At 34.6% G+C, this 24,299-nt stretch overlaps 4 protein-coding genes across 5 annotated transcripts in view; 3 read left to right on the forward strand and 1 right to left on the reverse strand.

Moving 5' to 3' along the window:
• The first annotated feature begins 1,398 nt into the window (after nt 1–1,398).
• LOC108905920 lies at nt 1,399–5,602 on the forward strand. Its single transcript, XM_018708992.1, has 2 exons — nt 1,399–1,721; nt 1,899–5,602. Exon 2 carries the CDS (start codon nt 1,918–1,920, stop codon nt 5,560–5,562), a length of 3,645 nt encoding a protein of 1,214 aa, XP_018564508.1. The 5' UTR covers nt 1,399–1,721; nt 1,899–1,917; the 3' UTR covers nt 5,563–5,602.
• Nucleotides 5,603–6,968: 1,366 nt separating this feature from the next.
• LOC108905897 (ephrin type-A receptor 4a-like) lies at nt 6,969–12,653 on the forward strand. Of its 2 annotated transcripts, none has more exons than XM_018708964.1 (7): nt 6,969–7,324; nt 7,381–7,472; nt 7,662–7,733; nt 7,896–8,134; nt 8,325–8,528; nt 8,960–9,144; nt 12,263–12,653. In XM_018708964.1, exons 1-7 carry the CDS (start codon nt 7,170–7,172, stop codon nt 12,483–12,485), a joined length of 1,170 nt encoding a protein of 389 aa, XP_018564480.1. In that variant the 5' UTR covers nt 6,969–7,169; the 3' UTR covers nt 12,486–12,653. The 2 variants fall into 2 exon arrangements, with proteins under 2 accessions (XP_018564480.1, XP_018564479.1); XM_018708963.1 differs by lacking the exon at nt 12,263–12,653 and adding an exon at nt 9,639–10,039.
• A 2,326-nt stretch (nt 12,654–14,979) lies between these two features.
• On the reverse strand, nt 14,980–19,099 carry LOC108905896 (cilia- and flagella-associated protein 58-like). The gene is made up of 3 exons (XM_018708962.1): nt 18,594–19,099; nt 18,363–18,532; nt 14,980–16,154 (listed from the first exon to the last, which is right to left on the reverse strand). Exons 1-3 carry the CDS (start codon nt 19,002–19,004, stop codon nt 15,392–15,394), a joined length of 1,344 nt encoding a protein of 447 aa, XP_018564478.1. The 5' UTR covers nt 19,005–19,099; the 3' UTR covers nt 14,980–15,391.
• Nucleotides 19,100–21,947: 2,848 nt separating this feature from the next.
• Nucleotides 21,948–24,299, forward strand: part of LOC108905887 (odorant receptor 94a-like) — a 15,088-nt gene continuing 12,736 nt past the window's right edge. The window contains exons 1-3 of the mRNA XM_023456079.1: nt 21,948–21,953; nt 22,251–22,990; nt 23,049–23,148. Of these exons, the coding sequence (XP_023311847.1) occupies nt 21,948–21,953; nt 22,251–22,990; nt 23,049–23,148 (846 nt within the window). The remainder of the gene's footprint in view (nt 21,954–22,250; nt 22,991–23,048; nt 23,149–24,299) is intronic.

Consider the following 24,299-nt stretch of genomic DNA (forward strand, 5'->3'; position numbering starts at 1 on the left):
TGTAAGGTAACACAAATAATACGTCGACACTTCCGATCATTAATAACATATAATCGTAATCAAACAATACACAAACTGTGTTTACATGTTGAAAGAACATCAATAACAATTTGACTATATATTCTCTGTACAATACTTAATGAGAGGCTGGTGGCAACTGCCTTACTTCTGCGTTTTTCATACTGCTCGGGCTTTCGTAACCCAATACTATAAACTATTTTGTCTATCAATACATTCATACGACCGAATAGCTTTGATGACCTCATGCCAATTCCTTGGTCAGCAGAATCCCTTACAATTGCAATAAAAATTTCACAATTTTTTTCCTTTCAAACAAAAGAAATTGTCACCACATCTCTTGGTGAGGCGAAATGTTTATCTAAGGCTCTATAGAAATTGGAACCGTTCTCGCTTCTTCATACTTATCGAGAAACTTTATAATCTGGTTTTGTTCGGTTCATAGAAAAAACAGGCCACAATTTTGAATATCGTGGATGTTATTGGAATTTCATTACCCTCCATGATTGTATTTTTAATTGTATTGTTTTATATTTTATATTGTTTTAAAAAATTTTATTACACACAAGTAAAATTGTTTACTAACTGGCTTCTTCGTTGCAATACCTATCACACGAAATATAATTACTTGCCCGAAAGAAGAACTGTCGCATAAGTTATAAAATGAAGTCGGGGCCCATGCTCACAAATCTGTAATAAGTCTAAACAACAAAAGGGCATTATTGTGTCAGATATTTAGGTAATTATTTCTTACTCTGTTATTGTTAAGGTTTTAAAGAGAGAATACTATAGCATTGTTTCTAAAACAATCCAAAACAGTTTCCAACAATCAAGCGCATGCGCATTCCGATATAATGCTTACATAAGGTTCAAAATTCATTGTTTCAAATCACTAGGCATAAAGCTTCAGGTATATATTTTTTGATAAATCACTGAAAGTTCATTTTCGCAGATCCAATTCCAATCAATGTGATTTAATAAATAAATAATTCATTTGTGAGTATAACCAGCACAAATCGGCATAAAAAATAAACAGCATAGTTTTTGGATCTTTTAAGTCGCCTATAAATTTTAAGGTTTATGTGTTTACTTGAATCTTCATCCCAGTCATAAGCTGGGGAAAGGTTAAGTTGACGTCTTCAAGATGGCGTTTTGGCATGGGTTTCAGAATATAAATATTTAAAAATGTGTGTTTATAAAATTACTTTGATGATATCTGATGACGTCATTTTCTCTTACTCTCTCTTCACTTGATATGTTATATAATTGAATTTATGAACGCACCTCACTTCTAAATGAAATTGAGTGGTTGTTCCCCTGTTTTATGTTTTGTGGTTTTCCGTGGAATTGATATTTATTTCGTTTTGAGTTGGAAGAATGGAAGATCGTTTGTTTATTATTGTTATAGATTACAGAGAGTTGATTATTATGGTTTCCTTTGTGGTTTGCCTCGTCGCATTTGTGAATTTCTTGTAATAATGTGATAGTAAAGTGATAGTGTTAATACTGATAATCATGATGGTGACAATTGTGGTTGAGTACGTGGAAAATTGGGAAGGAATTTTCCAAAAGCTCTTTAGTACACCCATAAGCTGTTGAAAATTTGTTTCTACGTGAATGTACGTTTAGTAGTGGTGGATTTTGTGGCTCTTTTATTTCGGAACAATGATTTGCAGTTACGTCATTTAATTCTTCACTTTGAGGTAAGCAAAAGAAATTCCCCTGTATAAAAAATGTTTTTACTACATATTTCCGTTTCGAATATGTTTGGGGAACAAAAATGTGGACTTTGTCTGCACAATAATTAAAAGCCAGAGATATTTTATACCTTGGCTAAAATACTTGTGGATTTCGAACATTGACAAAGTATTCTTTTGCAGGATTCCGTTCTGCAGGAAAATGGGCGACAAATACAAGAAAAATAAAGGGAGTGCCGGCTTAGAAGGGATACAATTCCAGTTAGACCTACTTATCGTCTTTTTGTTGAACGCTTTTCACAGCCGTAAGGATTGGAAAATTTCCTCGGAGAATCAAGATGCGGGAAAATACGACGACCTCGTTCTAGAACTACCCGACCAAAGCGTTTTGCTGCAGGCCAAATCCAAACAAAACAGGAAAATCAACAGGGACCAACTCTTTTCGAGCAACTCTAAAAACGTTGACTTTAGTCTAGCGAAGTACTTTTTGTCGTATCTTGAGATTGCCCCCAAATTTAGGAAAAAGACAGTTATTATTTGCACCAACACCGGGATAGACGAGAATGGCATGAAGAAGGCTTTAATCCCACATTGTGTGGATTCTAACAGTATGTTGTATTACGAGGGGGCTAAGTGCCAGTTTTTTACGGTTAATAAAAGTGTCGTGTCCGAATTGAAAGCCAGTGCAGAGGATTACCTCAAAAAAAATTTGCAAGGCAAAGGTATTGACGGAGCGGCGATAACGGAAGAAAACGTGGAGGAGTTCCTGGAGAATTTACAGATTTTCTGCAATTATCCCATCGGAGAGCAGCTACACAAGATCATCGATCAGTTACTGTCTCGCTTGGATCTCTCCAACCTGTGGTGTGAAACGTCGTACCACGAAATCTACAGGAAAGTGGAAGACTGGTTCAAGCAACCGAACGGTGAATATTTGACGGAATGCCGGGTTAAGGCCATGCTGTGCGAAATAAAGAGTGAGAAGTATTGTGAATCGTTAAAAAACTACAATGTGCGGTTTGAACGCAACGAGATGAAGTTCGCAGAATCAAGTAGAATATTTCACGTTAAGACTGACGGGGGGTGTTTGTTACCGACATTGAAAATATTTTGCGCTTTACAGAGTGATAAAAGTAACAAACTTTATGTGAGTCCTGAGGAATCTATCAAAGTGCAGAAGCAGATAGTAGAAGCATTTGAACAACGCCGATATACCTACTTGATAGTGATTTGGAACGAAATTAAAAACAAAATCGCAAAAAAGGAAATGAGTCTGCTTTTGAAGGCAATATTGGAAAGAGAACCGTACAAAAAAGTTATATTGGTAGCCGAGAGCAACAGCGAACTAGCTCGACACATTGGATTGACACATATTTCACAAGTCGACGGATCGGAAATGTTCGAAGACCTCTCGAAGGATTCTCGGGAAAAGCTGCTGAGGAGGAAAAACATAGTTTTCCAAGGTAAAACGATCAGTGTAAAGGAACTGCTAGTGCCGCATACGACCGAGGATTACGCGAAATCTTTCGACAGTGCAATGTTAGAGAAGCTAATCAGAGGAGAGGAAATTAAAGTGGGGGCACCGCCTTTAGATTTGGACGATACCGCTTGGTACTATGTAACTCGTGTTTTTGAGAGAGACATCGACGAAACGCAACAGGAAAGCGAAACGTTTTCAGAGGAAAGTATTTTCGACGTATCGGAAAAAGTGATAATAATATCGGACAGCGCTGGGATGGGCAAGAGCACCGTTCTCACCAACATGGCGGCTTGTATAAAGGCAAAATATCCCCGTTTTTGGGTGATCAGGATCAACCTCAACGACTACACGAGATTTCTGAGAGACTCGCTGAAAAAGAACAAAAAAACGATAAGTGCGACGGAACTGTTGAATTCTCGAGAAACCACAAAACTATCGAGTCGTTTCGAAAGGTTCGTTTTTTCCATGAACGAAAAAGTAGTTCTAATGCTGGACGGGGTCGACGAGATCAGCCCCGAGTACACCGGTCTGATACTCCGTCTGCTTGGGCAGTGCCGGGAAGCTTCCAACGTAAAAAAAATATTCGTGACTACGAGACCCCACATGGCTTACGAGTTGAGAGCGGTCTTAGAAGTCGGGCTTTTCAAAATGCTACCGTTCACGAGATCCAACCAGATAGATTTCCTTACAAGATATTGGTCGTATAACCTGCGGTTGGACGGTAAAGGAAAGGATAAAGTCGAGTGGTACGCTGAAGATTTGATAGACGAGATGTCTTTGTGGATGCAATTATACTGTTACGGGAAAAGACCCTCGGAAAACCCCTTCGCCGAGATACCGATGCAGTTAAAGATGGTGGCGGAGATTTTTCAAGGAAAGTGTGGCGAGTATTTAAACGGAAACGGAATCGAACCTAAACTGCTGGAAGGAACTAATCTCGCGAAGTTGTACGAGGCGTTTATCGAGAAAAAACGTGACGTCTTCGTGGACAAGGGGAATCCTAGCGGAAACGCCGCAGTGAACAAAGCACTCGTCAACCAGTTTGAAGAATGCCTTGCTTGCCATCGCAGGCTTGCCGTGCAAGTAATCGTGGATAATACGGATGCAGAATCGTTCGGACGTTACCGCCTAGCTACCAAAGACGTGGAAAATCTGATGTTGAACATAGGGATCATACAGAGATTGGGCGACGGTTTCCAATTCGTTCACAAGACGTTCGCTGAATACTTCGTAGCAGAATATATAGTACGAGAGATGCAGCTACGGAGTCTAAACGTTGACTTCCAGAAGTTCTTGCTCGACAAAATCTTACAGGATAGCAAATATGGGGTGATTTGTGATTTCTTAGACAGTTTACTGCAAAAGGTCGTACACTCTTTACCTTCTAACGTCTTCGAAAGTTATTACACCTACACGAGCGACGGTGCAGACAGGGGACGCCTCGTCTTCCAACTCTCGAAAGGTGGTTGGGTGTCGATTCTTCAGCTCGTTTTAAAAAGCGTGGATTTTAAAATCATCAGAGGTAAAAAAATCAGTGTGAAACACCTCAAACGGAAAAAGAGAATTAACACTTTAAACGATTTACGTTTCCTTGTACGAAAAGCCGGAATTAACATCACCAATGAAAGTGGCGACACCCCGTTGCACAACGCAACGGCAAACTGCCACTTGAACATGACGAGGTTCCTCATCGAACAAGGTGCGGACGTCAACATCGGACACTCGTTAGGCAACACGCCTTTACACGTCGCGACCATTTTCTGTTTCTCGGACATTCTAAAATGTCTCGTGGAGCGTGATAGTGCAAACGACAAAGACGATATCGTAGATTTTAACGTACGAAACAACGAAGGCCACACTGCCCTCTACTTTGCCGTCGAATCGAATACCTTGGACACTGTTAAATATCTCGTGGAAAAGGGCGCAGACGTTACAACAAGCGACATTAGAGGTCGTACGCCGTTGCATATCGCCGTTCACGAGTGTAATTTAAAGACTGTCGCTTACCTTGTAACACACGGAGCTGACGTAAACGTTAGGGACAACAAAGGACATACGCCGTTGTATGTGGCTGCTGTGAGTTGTGAGTTGGATGCAGTGGAGTACCTTGTGGGACACGGAGCGAATGTTAACATAGGGGACCATAAAGGTCGCACTCCTTTGCACGTGGCCGTTGATAGATGCAAGATGGACGTTGTCGAGTACCTTATAGCCTGTGGTGCAAATTGTCACGTTAGGAATAAAGACGGGCACACGGCGCTACATTTAGCTGCGTTAGCCGGTGGATCGGGCCTTGTTAAATTTCCTGCAGTGCTGGAAGTAGTTGGTTCAGATGACACTGCGACCAGCGACCGTGAATTTTTTTAACAAATTTATGTCTGCTAAATAAAATTCTTACGTTTTAATATTTATGAATTTTTATTTTTTTTTAAGTTTAATGGTGATAAAAATTGATGTTAATTATTTTTTTTATTCTTACATACTGACTGCCTAATAAAAAGCACTAAGCTATAACTCTACTATTTTAGTTGGTCACTTGGGGTTTGAAACTTCATAAATATTAAAAAAAAAGAATTAGCGCGACATTTAAGGTCATGACAAAGAATACATTTTTTGGGTACTTTTGTCCAAAGTACATAACGTCGAAAATCGATCTAGTGAAAATAATTCTTCATGACTCACATATTACTAACGTGACAATGTGTACTATGGGGTTGCCTATTTGGCGTTTGTGACGTCGCTACTAAAAAGGTCTATTGCAGCTTTGGTTTTTCTATACCTAAGCCTAAGAGTAAACTATTAACATAAATATTTAACTAACGAATTTCCACACCCGTTTCTTGAACTTGAAGGTCTCGTCTTTGATATATTCTTTTCAAGTTGCCTAGATTATGGTTCCTATTTGGCATTTTATAAATATTGAGAGGTTATAAATAAAAATATGTATATATTACTTCTCTCTGATTAGCGATTAGTTTGATTTCTAATTTTTCCCGATTGCTTGTTGCTTGCTCGATGACAGCTAGGTACGTTATATTCAATGTCCACTACCGTTCCCTAACGTCTGTACGTTGAACTAATCGAACCACCTGTCAGTTTCCATGTGTACAAAACCAATCTCTACAAACTTCTGGTATTGGCCACCAGATGTCGCTGTCTAAGTATTCTAATCATAGATAAGATATACTATTTAAGAAATTCTAATATTTAAAATAAACAATTTTCACCCCTGATAAGTATGCAACTCTTAATGCGTTCTCGGTAAAGAAGGTTGCTAAATTCGAAGCACCCTGCTTTAATTACACATCTCTACCGGTAGATGACTGTGACATCAAATAAAATTTTGTCACTAAATTGAGGGAGTAACGTATATGGAGTAACGCTAACAAATCTAACAATATTCTCATAAGTTAAATAAAGAAGCACAACCTCTCTATCCTCGAACAAAGCGCCGGTTGACAAATCAGAACTGAATACAGTGAATATATGGTTGTATAGAGATCTGGACCGATAATAACTATATGCAACCAAACATACACTTTGAGTTCAATGAACTTTTTATGCCGGGCCGCGCATTTTTACTTGTCTTGTTCTTTATGTATTAGAACAATTAACGATTAGGAAAAATAATCCTTATATTTTTATATTTTTGTCGTATGGAGTATAAAAATTTTTTTGTGTAATTTAATTTTAAGAAAAACTGTAATAGCTGTGCTTTATTTACTTGAGAACTAAGCTAATCTTAGTTATTCTCAATGCTGATTGGTCAATCTCGGGTAAATAACACACGACTATTTTTTCGCTCCGTTGTGTCGGTGAATCACCGAGTGTGATTCTCGGAGAAGCTTTACTTTTAGTGATTTGGAATTCAGCCCCAAATTCAGTCGTATTCGTGGTATTCGTATTGTCCTAAAGGTATAGCATTTTTTTGCAAACTTGAACACACTTTTACCAGAACTGACGGTACGAAAAATATGGATATTAATGAAGATACAAAAATTCGGAAGTTCCGGGCGATGCACATTCTGGAGAAAGTGTTGGAAGAATTGAGATTTGAAGGCGGTAATAAGATATTTTTAACTCTTCTAGAGAAAATGTTGGGCTTTAATGACGGACCGACACATATAAGGTTATAATAATGTTTTATGTTAACGTACTACCTACATCAATCAATTTATTTTTAAGCCCTCTTCGAAGAGACATTGCAGTTATATTTTTGGAGGAAATGGAGAAAAAGTGTACTGAGGATATTGGAACCATCTACCATGATTTGGAAGGTACGACAGATTAGTTACTGCTACTGCTGCCAATAAAAAGTTGGAATTTTTTTCAAAAATATTTTTAACAAAATTTTAACGCAGAAATATTTTTGTCTTTTTCAATGTCAAAAAAACTAGCATTTTTAACATTTTTGCCCCAATGTCTTACACATTTCATTAAATAGAAAATCAAATTTTTTATTTTAGATTTATTCATGCCGAAGAAGTTGAGGCAGATCACTAGAGAAGTGATACAAATCAAAGAGATATGTGAATTTGGTAAGCGATATAATTCTTTATAAATAATCTGCAAGAATCAAGTTTCTTTCTATCTCCGATAGTTTCTGATCCTGAAATTCGACCAAGTTTGTCCCATTCTGCGCAGTATTTTATTTTATCGAAGTTAATTTTATTGAAATTTCTACAATCATCCATTTTTAGACAGAGGTGCTTTTGGGATCGTATCTCTTGGAGAATTGACCAGATCCGACGGTTCGGTGCAAAAAGTTGTGATAAAAAAAGCCGGAAATAAAAAACACGAGAGTATGCTTCTCAAGGAAGCCAAAGTTATGGTCCAACTAGACCATAAGAACGTCGTCAAATTACTAGCTTTTCAGAAAGGTAATTTCAAGATTGTCATGGAGTACATGGAGTGGCAAAGCATCGATGACGCTGTACAGGCAAGTGTCAATTCTGTTCAATAATATGCATAATTACATGAATGAGTTCATCATCGCCTACTTAGCGTTTTGTGGAAAGGAATTATAAACGGTGTTACACACATATTTACCTATGCAAGATGATTTTTTAAATCTCTCTGAAATTATTACGCAGGTTGTCTGATTGATGTCAAATGTATTATTGTTTCAGATTAATAATTTTACAAAAACAGACATTTTGAAAGCTTTGCACGACGTGGCCTCTGGAATGGAATATATATCCGAAAGGAAATATGTCCACAGGGATCTGGCTTGCAGAAATGTCTTTGTAGATTCCAACAAGGGCTGCAAAATTGGTGATATCGGTTTGAGTCGGTACATTGGACATTGCGGCAATGAGGAGATCAGGGAGAAGGTATACAGTATGTGCACAATGTAAAATAGGACTTTTTCAATTTTGTTTTTATCTTAATTTTATTTGCATTCAAAAGCTAGAGCACTTTATATTTTTTACAGTTGTGATTTACAAAAAAAAATTATTCTGCAACCAAAATTCTAAAAAACTAATTTAATTCACAAGTCTGTACACATTAAATTTAGGAGTTAAAGCCATGGGGAGGTTTCCATTTTAACTAATCGACCTACTGCTAAGTGACCTAGAACATGTAGATCACTTAACTGCGAATCTGTTACATATTAAAAAATTAACAAAATCATATACAGTAGGTAATTTCATGAAAGGTCAAAGATAAATATGACCCTATTCAAAGTTACATATAGCGTTCTTTTAAGAAAGAATTTCTTAGAAAACACCGTTTTTTTAATAGGTTTTGTTGAAATTTTTAGAAATATCTTCTAACCATGTACAACACAGCTCCAGAGGCCATGGCGCTTCGAATATTTTCAACGAAATCCTATGTGTGGTCCTTTGGAATATTAATCTGGGAATTGTACTATACAATGGATGATTTCTCATTTTTGAAATACAATTTAGTTAACACAGCTGTGGAATTTTTTCGCGAATGTGGAATGTGAGTAAAATCATAACCTTAAAATTTCGAGTATTGCATAAATTCATTGGAAACCAGTGTGTGTCTGGTGATTCTACTGGTGAATGATCTTTTAGATGCTTACTAAGTATTGCAGGTGTGCTGACAGAGTATGTAGCCTGCACTTGTTTCCTGCCATAATATTGTTTGTTCAAGTTTATTTCACCTACTGCGGCACTAGTCATATTTCATTGTACCTACAGATTAGTAGTTCTGTGTAACAATGACATATAAGATATAACATACTTTATAGGTTATATCTCACTTCAACTAACATTAAATTGCACCAGCAATATCTAGTAAACAGTTGGTAATAAATAGCCATACAAAAACATATCTGATATACTGAAACTGTTAAATAAGAATCATTTAAAGAAATATCTTGTATTTTTGTGGTTCTCTCATCACCTTTCATCACCTCGTCAAATTGTACAGGAATTACCGAGATAACAAGGCGAACGTCTCAATATTTTCAGTTTGGGACGTCCAAAAACATGTCCACAGTGGCTCTACTTGTACGTCACGGATGCAATTTTGCTTGAAGATCCACGCGAGAGACCGAGCTTTACTGCCATCAGAGAGAAAATAGAGGAAATGTTGACATCTCCCACACCTCCAGAATCTTCATCCAGTGAAGATAGTGGTGACAGCGACTATAGTTATTGCTATAACTATAACGACAGCGAATACAGTGACTAAGTTGTCTGTAATAACGTCTAAACAAAAAATACAAAAACTAAATTTACTAATTTTAATTACTAATTCGATGCAGTATACAGCCTCTTTAATCTTTTAAACATGTTATGCATATTATGTTTTCTTTTTGCTATTAATTGTTTACACTATATTTAATTGTTGTATAAAATGTATGTTTATATTGGACAAAAAATAAATTTTTAAAACTTTTTTCTAATTCAGTCAGTTGTACATACTCAATGCCTTTAAACGGCCAAACTGACAGAGAGCAACCTGCTATTTCACAGGTACTGTGAAAACGTGAAAATGATATTGAGACTATACTTTGTGAATTAATGCTTTGACCAACATTCAGTTGCTGCCCCAATAAAATATGTAATTATGGGTATAATTCAGTGCTGGTTGGATCATTAGTCCGTAATCGTTTCTCACAACATAAGTTTAAAAATACCCTCGAGGTTCTTATACATTTTGAAAATAAGTAGCTTTTTTGGAAAATTACAACTAAAAGTTTAGTATTGTCAAAAGTTAATATTTTCAACTTTACATTGTAATTAATGAATTATTAATTAGGTTTTTTGACAAGTCTATAAATTCAGGATCTAGAACTTTTAAAAATATGATTTTTTACTACTACGGTCTTTTGTTTTTGGATATTTAGGAGTCATTTTTGAAAATACAGTTTTGGTCGTACCTTCTACAAAAAAATATGTCCGTGTTAGTTTTGGACTATCATAGAGGTTTCTGGCGAAGTTTTCCATAGGTTAGGTTTTTCGTCTCATCATACATAAAATTGCAAAAAAATACATCGTTTTCAAGAAGTAATGCAATTAACTGTGCTCTTTCTCTTTAAATATTAGAAAGTGCGTTCTATCAATTCATTTTTTCGGGACATCTTGCAAATAATTATTGAGCGTCTAATAACGGAATTTTGTCATTAGTCTTATCTACTCCGACGGAATGTACGTGGATGAAAGAAAATATTTGAAAATGCGATATTTTAAGGATACAAAACAAATTAAGTTTTGACACCGTGTATCTCGAAAACGAAAGCCCGGAAAGAAAAATGGAAGAGGAAAAAAATGTTTCTTTTTTCAAGAGGAATTTACAGTTTTCAGTTGCGACACTTATTTAGGAACACCCTGTATGTACATTATGCCGATAGACGCTGAATATCGATGAATGCAGACTTTTTTTCTGTTTTGTGCAATGCAGCTAATGTCAAATGCAATGAAACATAGAAAGAAAACGGAGACACGGGACAGAAGTTAGAAAATGAAATGCCCCTATGGGAACACAAAACAAACAAATAGAAGTGTTAATGATTTGTGCAAACAGGCAGTGTGCCAGTATCAGAAACCTTGATTTCTTTTCCTAGATCTGTGACCAGTGCGTTCAAATCGTAGCATCGAATCACAGACTATTAGCGATTTCCATTGATGCACTGAGTGCGCATTCAGTGTATCTCCATCCTGTGTTATCTACAGTGATAATAAAAGATAGAAATATACGCTGTACGCACTCAGTGTATCAATGGAAATCGCCATATACTTAGAAGTGCATCGAATGCACTTTTAACTTATTTACCGTTTGCACTTGCCAGATGGCGTTAGTACGAAAAATAGTTTTAAACTAATTTTATTTTTACATGAGCTACAAGCAAAGACTAAAGCCAATTTATAAACTTTCCCGTTTTAGGAAATTGACTACATCGCACTTATATTCGTGGAATTTACCTCAAAATTAACATTACAGAATTTTTTTGTTGTTTGCACATAGCAACATACATTGCAACATTGTTTTAAATTGCCGCTGTTTACTGGTTATTAGTGTAATTTAATCTTGTCTGTAGGGTTAGATATTTGATAAGATTTTTTAGATAAAATGTTAGACAAGAGTAAAACGTATGAAAGATAATAGAATGTATATTTTTTAAAGTAATTTTTTTTGTTTTCAAACAAGACTAAATATTAAAATGACAGCATAGTGACCCAAAATTATGTAAAATTAAAAAAAATAGTACTCATGGCATGAATTAACTTTTGTTGGAAAAACGTTTTCTTCGTTTTAGAGAAANGTTCAAGTTTATTTCACCTACTGCGGCACTAGTCATATTTCATTGTACCTACAGATTAGTAGTTCTGTGTAACAATGACATATAAGATATAACATACTTTATAGGTTATATCTCACTTCAACTAACATTAAATTGCACCAGCAATATCTAGTAAACAGTTGGTAATAAATAGCCATACAAAAACATATCTGATATACTGAAACTGTTAAATAAGAATCATTTAAAGAAATATCTTGTATTTTTGTGGTTCTCTCATCACCTTTCATCACCTCGTCAAATTGTACAGGAATTACCGAGATAACAAATCGAACGTCTCAATATTTTCAGTTTGGGACGTCCAAAAACGTGTCCACAGTGGCTCTACTTGTACGTCACGGATGCAATTTTGCTTGAAGATCCACGCGAGAGACCGAGCTTTACTGCCATCAGAGAGAAAATAGAGGAAATGTTGACATCTCCCACACCTCTAGAATCTTCATCCAGTGAAGATAGTGGTGACAGCGACTATAGTTATTGCTATAACTATAACGACAGCGAATACAGTGACTAAGTTGTCTGTAATAACGTCTAAACAAAAAATACAAAAACTAAATTTACTAATTTTAATTACTAATTCGATGCAGTATACAGCCTCTTTAATCTTTTAAACATGTTATGCATATTATGTTTTCTTTTTGCTATTAATTGTTTACACTATATTTAATTGTTGTATAAAATGTATGTTTATATTCGACAAAAAATAAATTTTTAAAACTTTTTTCTAATTCAGTCAGTTGTACATACTCAATGCCTTTAAACGGCCAAACTGACAGAGAGCAACTTGCTATTTCACAGGTACTGTGAAAACGTGAAAATGATATTGAGACTATACTTTGTGAATTAATGCTTTGACCAACATTCAGTTGCTGCCCCAATAAAATATGTAATTATGGGTATAATTCAGTGCTGGTTGGATCATTAGTCCGTAATCGTTTCTCACAACATAAGTTTAAAAATACCCTCGAGGTTCTTATACATTTTGAAAATAAGTAGCTTTTTTGGAAAATTACAACTAAAAGTTTAGTATTGTCAAAAGTTAATATTTTCAACTTTACATTGTAATTAATGAATTATTAATTAGGTTTTTTGACAAGTCTATAAATTCAGGATCTAGAACTTTTAAAAATATGATTTTTTACTACTACGGTCTTTTGTTTTTGGATATTTAGGAGTCATTTTTGAAAATACAGTTTTGGTCGTACCTTCTACAAAAAAATATGTCCGTGTTAGTTTTGGACTATCATAGAGGTTTCTGGCGAAGTTTTCCATAGGTTAGGTTTTTCGTCTCATCATACATAAAATTGCAAAAAAATACATCGTTTTCAAGAAGTAATGCAATTAACTGTGCTCTTTCTCTTTAAATATTAGAAAGTGCGTTCTATCAATTCATTTTTTCGGGACATCTTGCAAATAATTATTGAGCGTCTAATAACGGAATTTTGTCATTAGTCTTATCTACTCCGACGGAATGTACGTGGATGAAAGAAAATATTTGAAAATGCGATATTTTAAGGATACAAAACAAATTAAGTTTTGACACCGTGTATCTCGAAAACGAAAGCCCGGAAAGAAAAATGGAAGAGGAAAAAAATGTTTCTTTTTTCAAGAGGAATTTACAGTTTTCAGTTGCGACACTTATTTAGGAACACCCTGTATGTACATTATGCCGATAGACGCTGAATATCGATGAATGCAGACTTTTTTTCTGTTTTGTGCAATGCAGCTAATGTCAAATGCAATGAAACATAGAAAGAAAACGGAGACACGGGACAGAAGTTAGAAAATGAAATGCCCCTATGGGAACACAAAACAAACAAATAGAAGTGTTAATGATTTGTGCAAACAGGCAGTGTGCCAGTATCAGAAACCTTGATTTCTTTTCCTAGATCTGTGACCAGTGCGTTCAAATCGTAGCATCGAATCACAGACTATTAGCGATTTCCATTGATGCACTGAGTGCGCATTCAGTGTATCTCCATCCTGTGTTATCTACAGTGATAATAAAAGATAGAAATATACGCTGTACGCACTCAGTGTATCAATGGAAATCGCCATATACTTAGAAGTGCATCGAATGCACTTTTAACTTATTTACCGTTTGCACTTGCCAGATGGCGTTAGTACGAAAAATAGTTTTAAACTAATTTTATTTTTACATGAGCTACAAGCAAAGACTCAAGCCAATTTATAAACTTTCCCGTTGCCGTTCTAGGAAATTGATCTACATCGCACTTATATCCGTGGAATTTACCTCAAAATTAACTATTACAGGATTTTTTTGTTGATTGTATATAGCAACATATGTATTGTTTTAAATTGCCGCTGTTTACTGGTTATTGTTAGTGTAATTTAATGCTAGTTGGGGTATCTAGCCCCTGTAATGTCAACAGTTATGAATCTTGTCTGTAGGGTTACATATTTGATAAGATTTTTTAGATAAAATGTTAGACAAGAGCAAAATGTATGAAAGATAAGAAAATGTATACTTTTTAAAGTAATTTTTTTTTGTTTTCAAACAAGACTAAATATTAAAATGACAGCATAGTGACCCAAAATTATGTAAAATTAAAAAAAATAGTACTCATGGCATGAATTAACTTTTGTTGGAAAAACGTTTTCTTCGTTTTAGAGAAAGATTTTTGACCAAGTGTGAAAATCATTTTGCTCAATGTTGTGAATACAAATACTTATTATTAAATAGACCTCTGCAAAGGTGGATATCTAGAAACTAAAAGTTCTTCAAAATTGCAAATACCACGTCCAATTTTATACATATTAGCGACATTTCTAATCCTCGAAATCTAATAACACTTCGTCATTCTAAATACTTCAAAATGGCCTACGATTTTTCTCAGCTTAAATTTTCTCCTCACAAATAAGTTTTAAAAAAATTGAAGGAGTAAAACAAAATATAATCAAATTATCGAAGTAAATGAAAATGTACCAGAAATTGTTTAACTTTTATAAATTTTATTAGATTTTTATAAAAAATGTGTTGGGGACATTTTGGGAGTTGTAGAATAACACGGTATTATTAAATTTTGGATAAAAAATTCCCTACGATTTCTTAAAAATCGACATAAAAACGATGAAGGCTTAATATTTGCACAATTTTGAGAAAGTTGTAGTTTCCCAATGTGCCCTTTTCGATGGTCTATTAGAAAAAAAAAAAAATTGTGCTTCATTTGTTTTTTTATATATAGCGTTAATGGCTCATACATCTATACAACGAAACACCCTGTATATTTTACAAAGGTATTTAACAAAAGTTTCAAACTTTAAATTAGATTTTTGCAATTAACAGCTTAAAGTCACAATTATACGGAAGATTCCAATCACTGCCGACGTTAAAAACGACGAAATAAAACACTAAAACTAATATATTTAAATTAATTACAACAATATCGATAAGCGTAGTTAAAACCCGCAGTATTCACACTCCTTCTTGGAGAGCTCCTCCTGCTTCTTCTCCAGCTCCTCCATTTTCCGCCTCAACTCCAGGCTCTTCTTCTGATACGTGATCATCACCACCTTGGTGGCGTCCTTCTGCGTCTTGCACTCGGCGATCTTCTGCGTAAGGGCTGCCGTCAGCGACCCCACCGACTGCTTGAGCTTCACCAGCTCCTTGTCCGCCTCCTTGAACTTCGCGTCTTGCTCTTCCAGCAGCTGGTCCCGCTCCTTGATGAAGAACCGGCTCATCTTCTTCTCCGTCAATAAGGATTTCTGTAGTTCCTCGTTGGTGCGTTTCGTCACGGCTAACTCCTTGCTCAGCTCGGCCATCTGCTGCTTCACGCTCGCAGACGACTTGACGCTGTTCATTTGCGACTGTTCCACGGCGTGTAACTTCTGTTTCACTTGCGCCAGTTCGTGCTTTTGGACGTCGTACTTCGCCGTGAGACGCGAGAGGTTGTGGGTGAGGGTGCCGCATTTTACGTCCAGGTTTCGGTGTTCCAAATCTCTTTTCCTCAGCTGGGCCTTCATCTTTTCCAGTCTGTCGGAGAAGTCCCGCCTCATCCGTTCCGAGATGTCGGATCTCGTCTGGTTCTCCTTTTCCGCCTGGCTTAGCCTCTGATTCAGCTCTTTTATCGTTTTGGTGTTTGCTTTCTCTTTCTTTATCGACTCTTGGACCAGGCAGTTCAAATCCGCGTTCATCTCTTCCAGGGACAGCTCCGACATTCTCCTGGAAAAAAAATAAACAAATAAAAAGTGGGAAACTGAGACAAAATTTTAGTGATAAACATCAATGAATATGTAATAAACAATATTTTTGAACTCAGAAATAAAAATAATTGATAATAACAACGTTCCCACTGATGTAAAAGTTTCAACTTTTTAAGAACTACTTTGAAAAAAAAACAAAAACTGTTGAAGTTTTTTAAGAAAACATACAAATTTTCATTTTTTGGGCAAAAATCCTAGAAATTCTTTTATGAAATGAATAATTTTAGATTTATTTAACAGCTTATTGTTTAATTGAAATCTTTTTTCTTAAAAAGTACAATTTTAAGTTTAATGCATTTATCTTCAGTATCTTCATCACCAATTGAAGGATTTGTTCAACAACCTAGTACTTAATTTAATCCAGATTTAATCGATCTGTACCAAAAATCTTCAGATGTTTCAGTAAAAGTAATATGTATATATATTTTTAATCTCAATTCCCTCTATTTCCAAAATCAGAGGCTTTAGAATTTAAAGTTTAAACCTCTTGAAGGAGAAACCGTTATGTATATTGTATATAAATGGAAAATATATTATTAATGGCAGTTATATTAAAAATAGCTCAAATATTTAGCTTAATTGGACAGTAACACATCGATTATATACTTTTGTAGTACAATTTAGGAAAAAAGACCTCTTGATCAAAGTAGGTACCCTAATAATTTGTAAAAGTTCCTTCGTGTCGAAAAAAAAAGACAATTTTCAATCAAACTCACATTTGTTTGACATCTTGTTAAGCCTGTCATAATCTTGAATTAAATAAATCATTCTTCGGTCACGTTCATTTATTTAAGTGAGGAATCTTATCTTTACTCAAAGTTATAATATGATTGTGTAGGCAAATAAACGATTTATTCCATTAAGAACATTATTTCCATCCCCTTCATTTAAATAAATAAATAAATTCAGTCCTCAATGTGAAGAACGATTTACTCTCGGATTTATTTAATTGAAAATTACGATATACTTAAATGGATGTATTACTTAAATAAATGTACCCTCGATTCAATACAATCACTTTTTCTGTATATGCTTTTTCTGAGTATTTACATCTTTATAGCTTTTATGTTTAGAAAGATATATTTTGCAAAAGGCCAACTTACTGCCATTTTTGCAAATAATAATAAATATTTTAGATGCTTATCTTCAAAATATATGTTTTTCTTTTCCACTTCGATAACTATTTATAGAAGAAGTGTTCTTTTAATCACTCATTTTACTCATCAAAAGCAATAATTTTCATATTTTTTTTCAAATAGTCACTTTTTTGTCTGGTACTTAAACAAACACCTACACATGGTACAAGAATTTATTTGAAATAGTAGTTCAATCGAATCGTACCACACAATACGGTAGCTTTGTCGGATATTTTTCAAATTGACAAGAAAGGGAATGTATTTTCTTTCTATTTCTAAGGTGCTGTTTGTTGTTCCTAATTGTTAATATGATTTAAAAAACATACCCAAGTTTTGATTATTATATCAGCAAATAATAAAAATATCTATACATATTTCCACCAAACAATAAACTGATTTTACATTTACATTCTTGACTCAACAAATCATTCATGAAATTATTATATTTTCATATGGTAACTTTCTACAAGTTAAACAAACTGGCCAATTTCTTGGTGAAATTTAGGACCGCGGACTTTTAAAATAACCATCAATCCCAGTAACACCAAACTATAATATACTTATAATTTGTGCTAGACTAGCTTAGCTGTAATAATAAAGAGGTATATATACAACATACTTTTGAAGTATTTAAAAAAAACAAGTGTCAAAATAAAACTCAACCAAGATTGGCACTATTGTTTTCATTTTTTAGCCAATTTATTGAAATTAGGAAGTTCACAATTTATTTGGAACAAAAATTGATCAGTTTTAAACAAGTTACACATTTTTTGATAAACATATAGTGCAACAAGTGACAAAAGCTTATACAAAACTTTATTGATAACGATATGTATTTGGATATTTTCATTGTATTTATTTTTTGCTTTTGACAATCGTGATTGTATGGTGCTTCATAGCCAACTAATCTCATTTAAGTGTTCTTTGACAGTATATTGTTTCATCACCAACTATTTTTTAGTTTTTTAAATACTTAAAAAATATACAGCAGGATTTATTTATGTAAGAATTACATAATTTTTGTCGCTTACCTCGCTCCCAACTCTGTCTGTAACGCCTTTTCCCTTGCTTTGACATCCTTTAAATCTGTCCTTAACTTTTTGATCGTTTTCTGTAAATTATCCCTCTCCTTCTGCAAGCGTAGAAATGATGTCAAATGGCTATCCGCAACTTTCAAAACATTTTTCTTTGTTTTCTTTTTCTAAAATACATTTAACTTGCAAATACCTTACTAAAATGATTTATTAATATATTTTACTTACATCGTTTGGTTTCTCAACATCTGGTGCCACATACTCAAAACTAACCAACTTTAATGGATCGTCAACTGGATTGTCCAAAGGCGTTTCACATTCTATTTTAGTACCGACATTTTGTATTTTATCTAACCTGTCAACCGAGTTATGATCTGGTGGGATTTTATATTCATTTTCACTTGTCACACTAAAATACTCGAATTTGTGACCCTCCTCGACGATTTCCTCAGCTGGTTCAGTCTTTACAAGGTTATCATCATCGGCCACTTCAATTTTTATGCTTTCGACGTCAGTCTCGGCTAACTTGAGAGGATCTTCTTCTTTCACTGTAACAGGTTCGAATTGGGTGGTGTCCGCCAGATACGCATAAGAATGTTCCAGTTTTATCCGTTTTGTTTGGGGAACGATCATTTCCATTCTAAACAAAGACTGTTCATTAATTTATGAGGAAATGTTACAGCAATACGACCGACATGCGTCGCTAGCACATAAAAATATTTCGATACCAGAGACCAGGGCTGTCAAAATCAGTAATGTCATTCAGTCGCGTCATCTACAGTAATTTTAATTAGGAACCTGAATTCTGAATTGTGTGATAGCGAAGCCATTGGTATACGCCCGATGCAGCGTTCTATTTGTACTAATCTGTGATGATCCTTCATTTGTTACATTATTTATATACAATATTTAAACAATGATTTGTTAGAAAAATATATCGACTTAAAACTAAGAATATATACTAATTTTAGGTTTAAAAATATTTTTAATGTACGAACATCTGTTCTATTTCCTCAATTTCCAGCAAACTAAAAACTTTTACGAGTTTAACAGATTTCTGAGAAGATCAATACAATTTAAATGACGTCACAGTTAATAATTATCTTAAAAACAATTGAATAAATGCATGATCAAACTGCAGAAACACTGAATATAATATATTCATTTAAACTATAATTAATATGTTTTATTTTTGTTTAATGAACTGGATTGGTAATCCTTGTTCATGAGCATGTACATACCTATCTAAAAATACAGCGAAAAGTATACGTCTCAATACATGACAGCCAAGTCCTTTTATATTTTGTGAGCATTCTTCTCCCCACTTTCAGCCTCCATGGTATTGATGTGTTTCCGTGTTCTTTCGTTTTCAATGAACTTCCTTTTTATTATTATTATTGATTGTATCTGTATTCAAGTATAAATATTTTTATTACGGATAGGAGAAATAATATGTGTTGCTTATAAAATGAAACTAAATCTAAGGAAAATACAATGACTTGTTGATCGAAACCTTTGTAATATAAATATAAAATATAAATTAGGCAACCAGTTAAACTTAGAGTTAAGAAGGCTAGATGGCGATACTTCCATGGCGTTGCTAGCCTAGGAAAAATCTAGACTGCGTCCAAGATCTTTATCTGATTTTGGACTGCGTCGACTGAGACTGCAAATTCCCAAATTCTTGGCCAACTTAGAAGGTCCAAAATATTACTCGTCTTCTACGCATGCATATGTCTGTACTCACAATCTATTCAGGCCAATATATGATTAACTGTTTTTGTGTTCCAAAGCGTAGTTAACTTCATTCTTGGCTGAAATTCTGTTGTCCTTTACAATAAATCAGTAATTTTTGTAAACTTGCCCTATTACATATATGACAGACTACGCCATCTAGATTTTTTTAAAGATTTGTGGTTCTAAAAGTCCCTAAATGAGGAACTTTGGTATTCTAGCACTACGGCGCCATCTAGTGGCTACAAATAGAATTGTGACGAAACAAGTAATGTTTTCTTTACGTATCAATAACCAGAAGAGAGTATAAGCAAATTTTCGTAAGCCATTCATAAGGTTTGTTGTTTTAGATAAAGGTTTTCGTTTTCCTTGTTATTTCTGCTACATATTATTTCACTTTAAATAGGCAGAAAATTTCACATAAAACAAATTGTATTTATATAAAATGCAATTTCGTATATACAGGGTGATTCACAACTTATCCAAAAATATTTGGGAATAAATGCAGCATGAGAAATGGAATCAATATCGTAAAAAAAATTTTTGTAAAATCCTTATAGTTTCCGAGAAAAAAAATATTGAAGTTATAGTACATTCAACCACTACATAGCTGGACAACTGTAGTCTCTAGCGTCATTCGCCACGTGGCCTCAGCGACTCCGAATACTGAATTCGGATTTTGCAATCGTCGTTGCGATATTTACCTGTTATCTGTGGTGTTTACAATAGGTTTTTAGTAGTTAGTGTCAAAAATGGGTAGTTAGTGTCAAAAATGGTTTGCGTGTACTCGGAGTTGATGGATATCGTTTTAATTTATGGTGAAGCATTTGTGTTATGGTGAAACAAGACAACATTTGTGTTAGTTCGTAGAAACTGAGTACAACGGACCCAAATGTGTTTACACATTGGTGGATAAAATTTTGAACAATTGTTGTAACATCGGGTATGTCAAATGATTTTATTATTTAAAAACACAAATTAATTTTATTAATTAATAAAGGCAAAAGCAGTTGAATTTGCCGATATAAAATAGGTGCGATAAAATTCTATTTACATATTTCTTTCCTTGCGAAAGTTTTTGTCCGTTTTTATCACACCGCCATGCCGGCCATCACATTGTGCGAGGTCAGGTTTTACAGTGGACCAGTTTCCAGTGCCGTGCAGAAGTGTATTTTTAAATCATTTTCGAACTGCCCTTTTTGATTTTTTCTTTACAAAATTGTATTTGTAAGGGTCCCCTGTACATCCAGAATTTTTTTTTATAAGTTCTGAATCACCCTGTATACCTAGTTCATTCCTTTCATTGATGTGATAGGAATAGAATAGAATAAATGCTTACTTTATATCGTTGACTGAAATGACTTCAATCAGCGCTTGTATTTGAAAATATACCATACCATACAGGGCGATTTCGACACAAACTAAAAAAAACGTGTTTTATAATAGGAATGTGATTGTGAGTGATTTCACTTAACTGACTGTAAACAGGTACCTACCCTAGGGTAATTACCCTATTGTATAAACATTACTAAACTGAAAAATACAATAATTATAAATATATTCTATGAACAATATTGCAGCAACAAAAATTTAATTTACGTATTATCTTTAATTGTTAAATATTTCGTATATCCAAACATATCATAAACATGTGAATGCTAATAACTAGGTATGTATAGGCATACAATATTAATAAAAGATGTTATAATTACCTAGTAGACGGCATGTATGTGCGCTTTGCTAATAAGTAGTTTAGAGTAGGTACTGTTCTTAACATGTAATATTCTATGTAAAACCTACCCTCAACAATAACGTCCACATTAAACATATTTACATAGACGAGATATCATGGAGGTAAGTTAAACAGCATTTTTTTATATAAAAAAACAGTTAAAATGAAAATTTTGGAATATATTTTATTACAATATAGAAAAAATCAAAACAAATGGGGTAATATTTTAAGTTTCTTTTAAAAAGTTGCATTTTCTACTAGGTACGTCTTTTCATAAAACGACTGAAAATTAAAAAACGATGAAATTATATGTGAAATATTTGAGAAAACTAAAAGAGAAATGACATTATTATTGCAAGCTTTACTTTTCCATCTGTTCTTCTTCTGTTAATCAAACTTATAGACTGTAATTTTTTTAGAACTTCAACCTGTTGGATTTCTTCGCAACCGAAAAACTATACCTGACCGTCGCAGGTTTCTACCCTGCCGAGTTAAGTCTGAGCCGATATCTCTACATACTGAGTGCCCTCGTTAACCTGTCCACATCCTGGTTGCAATTCCTGTCTCTTATCACTTTTTCTTACTTCAGTTTAAATGATCTGAGGAAGCTCTCCGAGATCCTTCTATTCTGCATGACACAGTTCGCGTTTCTCAACAAACTGACGAATCTGATCTGGCACAAAAGCAGTTTGAAGGAGCTGGAGGCGATGCTGCAAAAAACAGTTTTTACCAGCGTTAGAATTGAAGAAAAACACATTCTGACAAACCATCTGCAAGGCGGGAAATTACTAGCTAAAATGTACAGAGTGCTGTGCTTTTTGGTCGTTCTATTCTACGCTTTGTTCCCCTTTTTGGACGAGAGATCCGACAAAGGGCATACATTCCCTTTGCCCTGCTGGTTTCCTTTCAACGAAGGCGACTACTACTACCCGGTGTTCTTCTTTGAAGTTTGGAGCATCGCTATCTCAGCTACTGTTAATTCTAGCATCGACGTTTTGACTATCATGACGATGATACTGGCTACCGCCGAGTTTAAAATCTTGAACAGGAAACTGACCAATATTGCATCGTATTCGGGAGTCGACGGGGACTACGACGATGATGTCGAAGTAAGGAGTAGACTGGGAGAATGTATAATTCACTACGACGAAGCACTCAAGTGAGTAGATACAAATCTTGTTTTAATTTTATTTTCCGAAAAATATTTTTGTTTGTAGTTTGGTGAGACACATTGAACTCACGTTTTCAAAGGGCATTTTCGTGCAGTTCTTCTGCAGTGTTATGGTGATCTGCTTGACAGGATTTCAGATGCTAGTGGTATGTACAACTATTTACTAGTAATAATATGGTGCTTTTTACGATAATAGTAAAGGGACTTTTCATGCGGTGTACTATTATACAGGGTGATTTCAATTTAAATACAGAAACTACAGGACTAGACATTACCAAAAAATAAGTAGAGTTTGCTCTATAAACGTTTTACCTGTGGGACTCGGTATTAGAGATACATAATGTTGAAGTTTACAAAAATACAGGGTGTAAGATTAACAGCTTTCAAGATACAGCGAGTATTAATATTGGGGAGTTTGATCACAAAGTGACAACAGCGCTTAACCTAACGCTACACATCTGATGCATACCACGTGTGCAAGCGGTAGTGTGCTGATTTCAGCAGTAGGTACACAGCAGTCTTGTACAAGTGTCTTACTCTTGTGCAAGATTTTGCTACCAGGGTATATTCAAATATTTTCTGCTTTGCGGTTTTATGCCACAGGTGAATATCAACCAAGTGAGAGCCCTAGTATCAAAGGCGGCAATCTCCACCATTTCCACTTTTTGTTAAAGCGCAAAAAACTACTACACTCTTATTACTGCTTAATTCAAAGGAAGCATAGTTTCCAATGAAAGAAAATGCTAAACTACATTAGATTTTAAGGTTAATGTACCTAAATTTTTTATATTTTCTGAAAAAATGTACAAAAATAAATGGAGAATGCCGTGTTTGATACCAACAGTTGGATTTTGCAAGATTTGTTACCAAAGGTTGCACTAAAATGAGTTGTAAAATAAATACCAAGTATTTTGGAATGGACTTACAGACAAAAGAATAAAATATTAAAATTAATTCAACAAAACGTATAATCAAAAATAAAAAAAAACAACTAAATAATAATAAATTCCTAACTATCTGAAACAGCATGTCGTGTCACGTCACGTCATATGTTCGCTGTGAGCCATCTGATTGGCCAAAACGGATATTGCCGACTCTGATTCTAAGCGGGTAATGGAGATTGCCGGATTTGATTCTCAGGTGATGTTTTAATGCAGTTTTGTAATGGGATAAAGCCGCTTTTGATAATCGCAAACCATATATTTAGACAGAGCGCGAAAAACCGAAAAATATCATGTATTTAACTCGATTTCGTCAAAAAGTGGAGATTGCCGCCTTTGATACTAGGGCCCTCATA

This window comes from Anoplophora glabripennis, unplaced genomic scaffold, assembly GCF_000390285.2.
Source record: "Anoplophora glabripennis isolate ALB-LARVAE unplaced genomic scaffold, Agla_2.0 scaffold255, whole genome shotgun sequence".
NCBI lineage: Eukaryota > Metazoa > Arthropoda > Insecta > Coleoptera > Cerambycidae > Anoplophora > Anoplophora glabripennis.

Coding starts and splice junctions, on each gene's coding strand:
- LOC108905896 (XM_018708962.1), bottom strand. CDS start 19,004: ATGGAAATGATCGTTCCCCAAACAAAACGGATAAAACTGGAACATTCT. Junction 18,533..18,593: donor ATGTTGAGAAACCAAACGAT/GTAAGTAAAATA, acceptor AATGTATTTTAG/AAAAAGAAAACAAAGAAAAA. Junction 16,155..18,362: donor CAGACAGAGTTGGGAGCGAG/GTAAGCGACAAA, acceptor TTTTTTTTCCAG/GAGAATGTCGGAGCTGTCCC.
- LOC108905920 (XM_018708992.1), top strand. CDS start 1,918: ATGGGCGACAAATACAAGAAAAATAAAGGGAGTGCCGGCTTAGAAGGG.
- LOC108905897 (XM_018708964.1), top strand. CDS start 7,170: ATGGATATTAATGAAGATACAAAAATTCGGAAGTTCCGGGCGATGCAC. Junction 7,325..7,380: donor GACGGACCGACACATATAAG/GTTATAATAATG, acceptor TTTATTTTTAAG/CCCTCTTCGAAGAGACATTG. Junction 7,734..7,895: donor CAAAGAGATATGTGAATTTG/GTAAGCGATATA, acceptor ATCCATTTTTAG/ACAGAGGTGCTTTTGGGATC.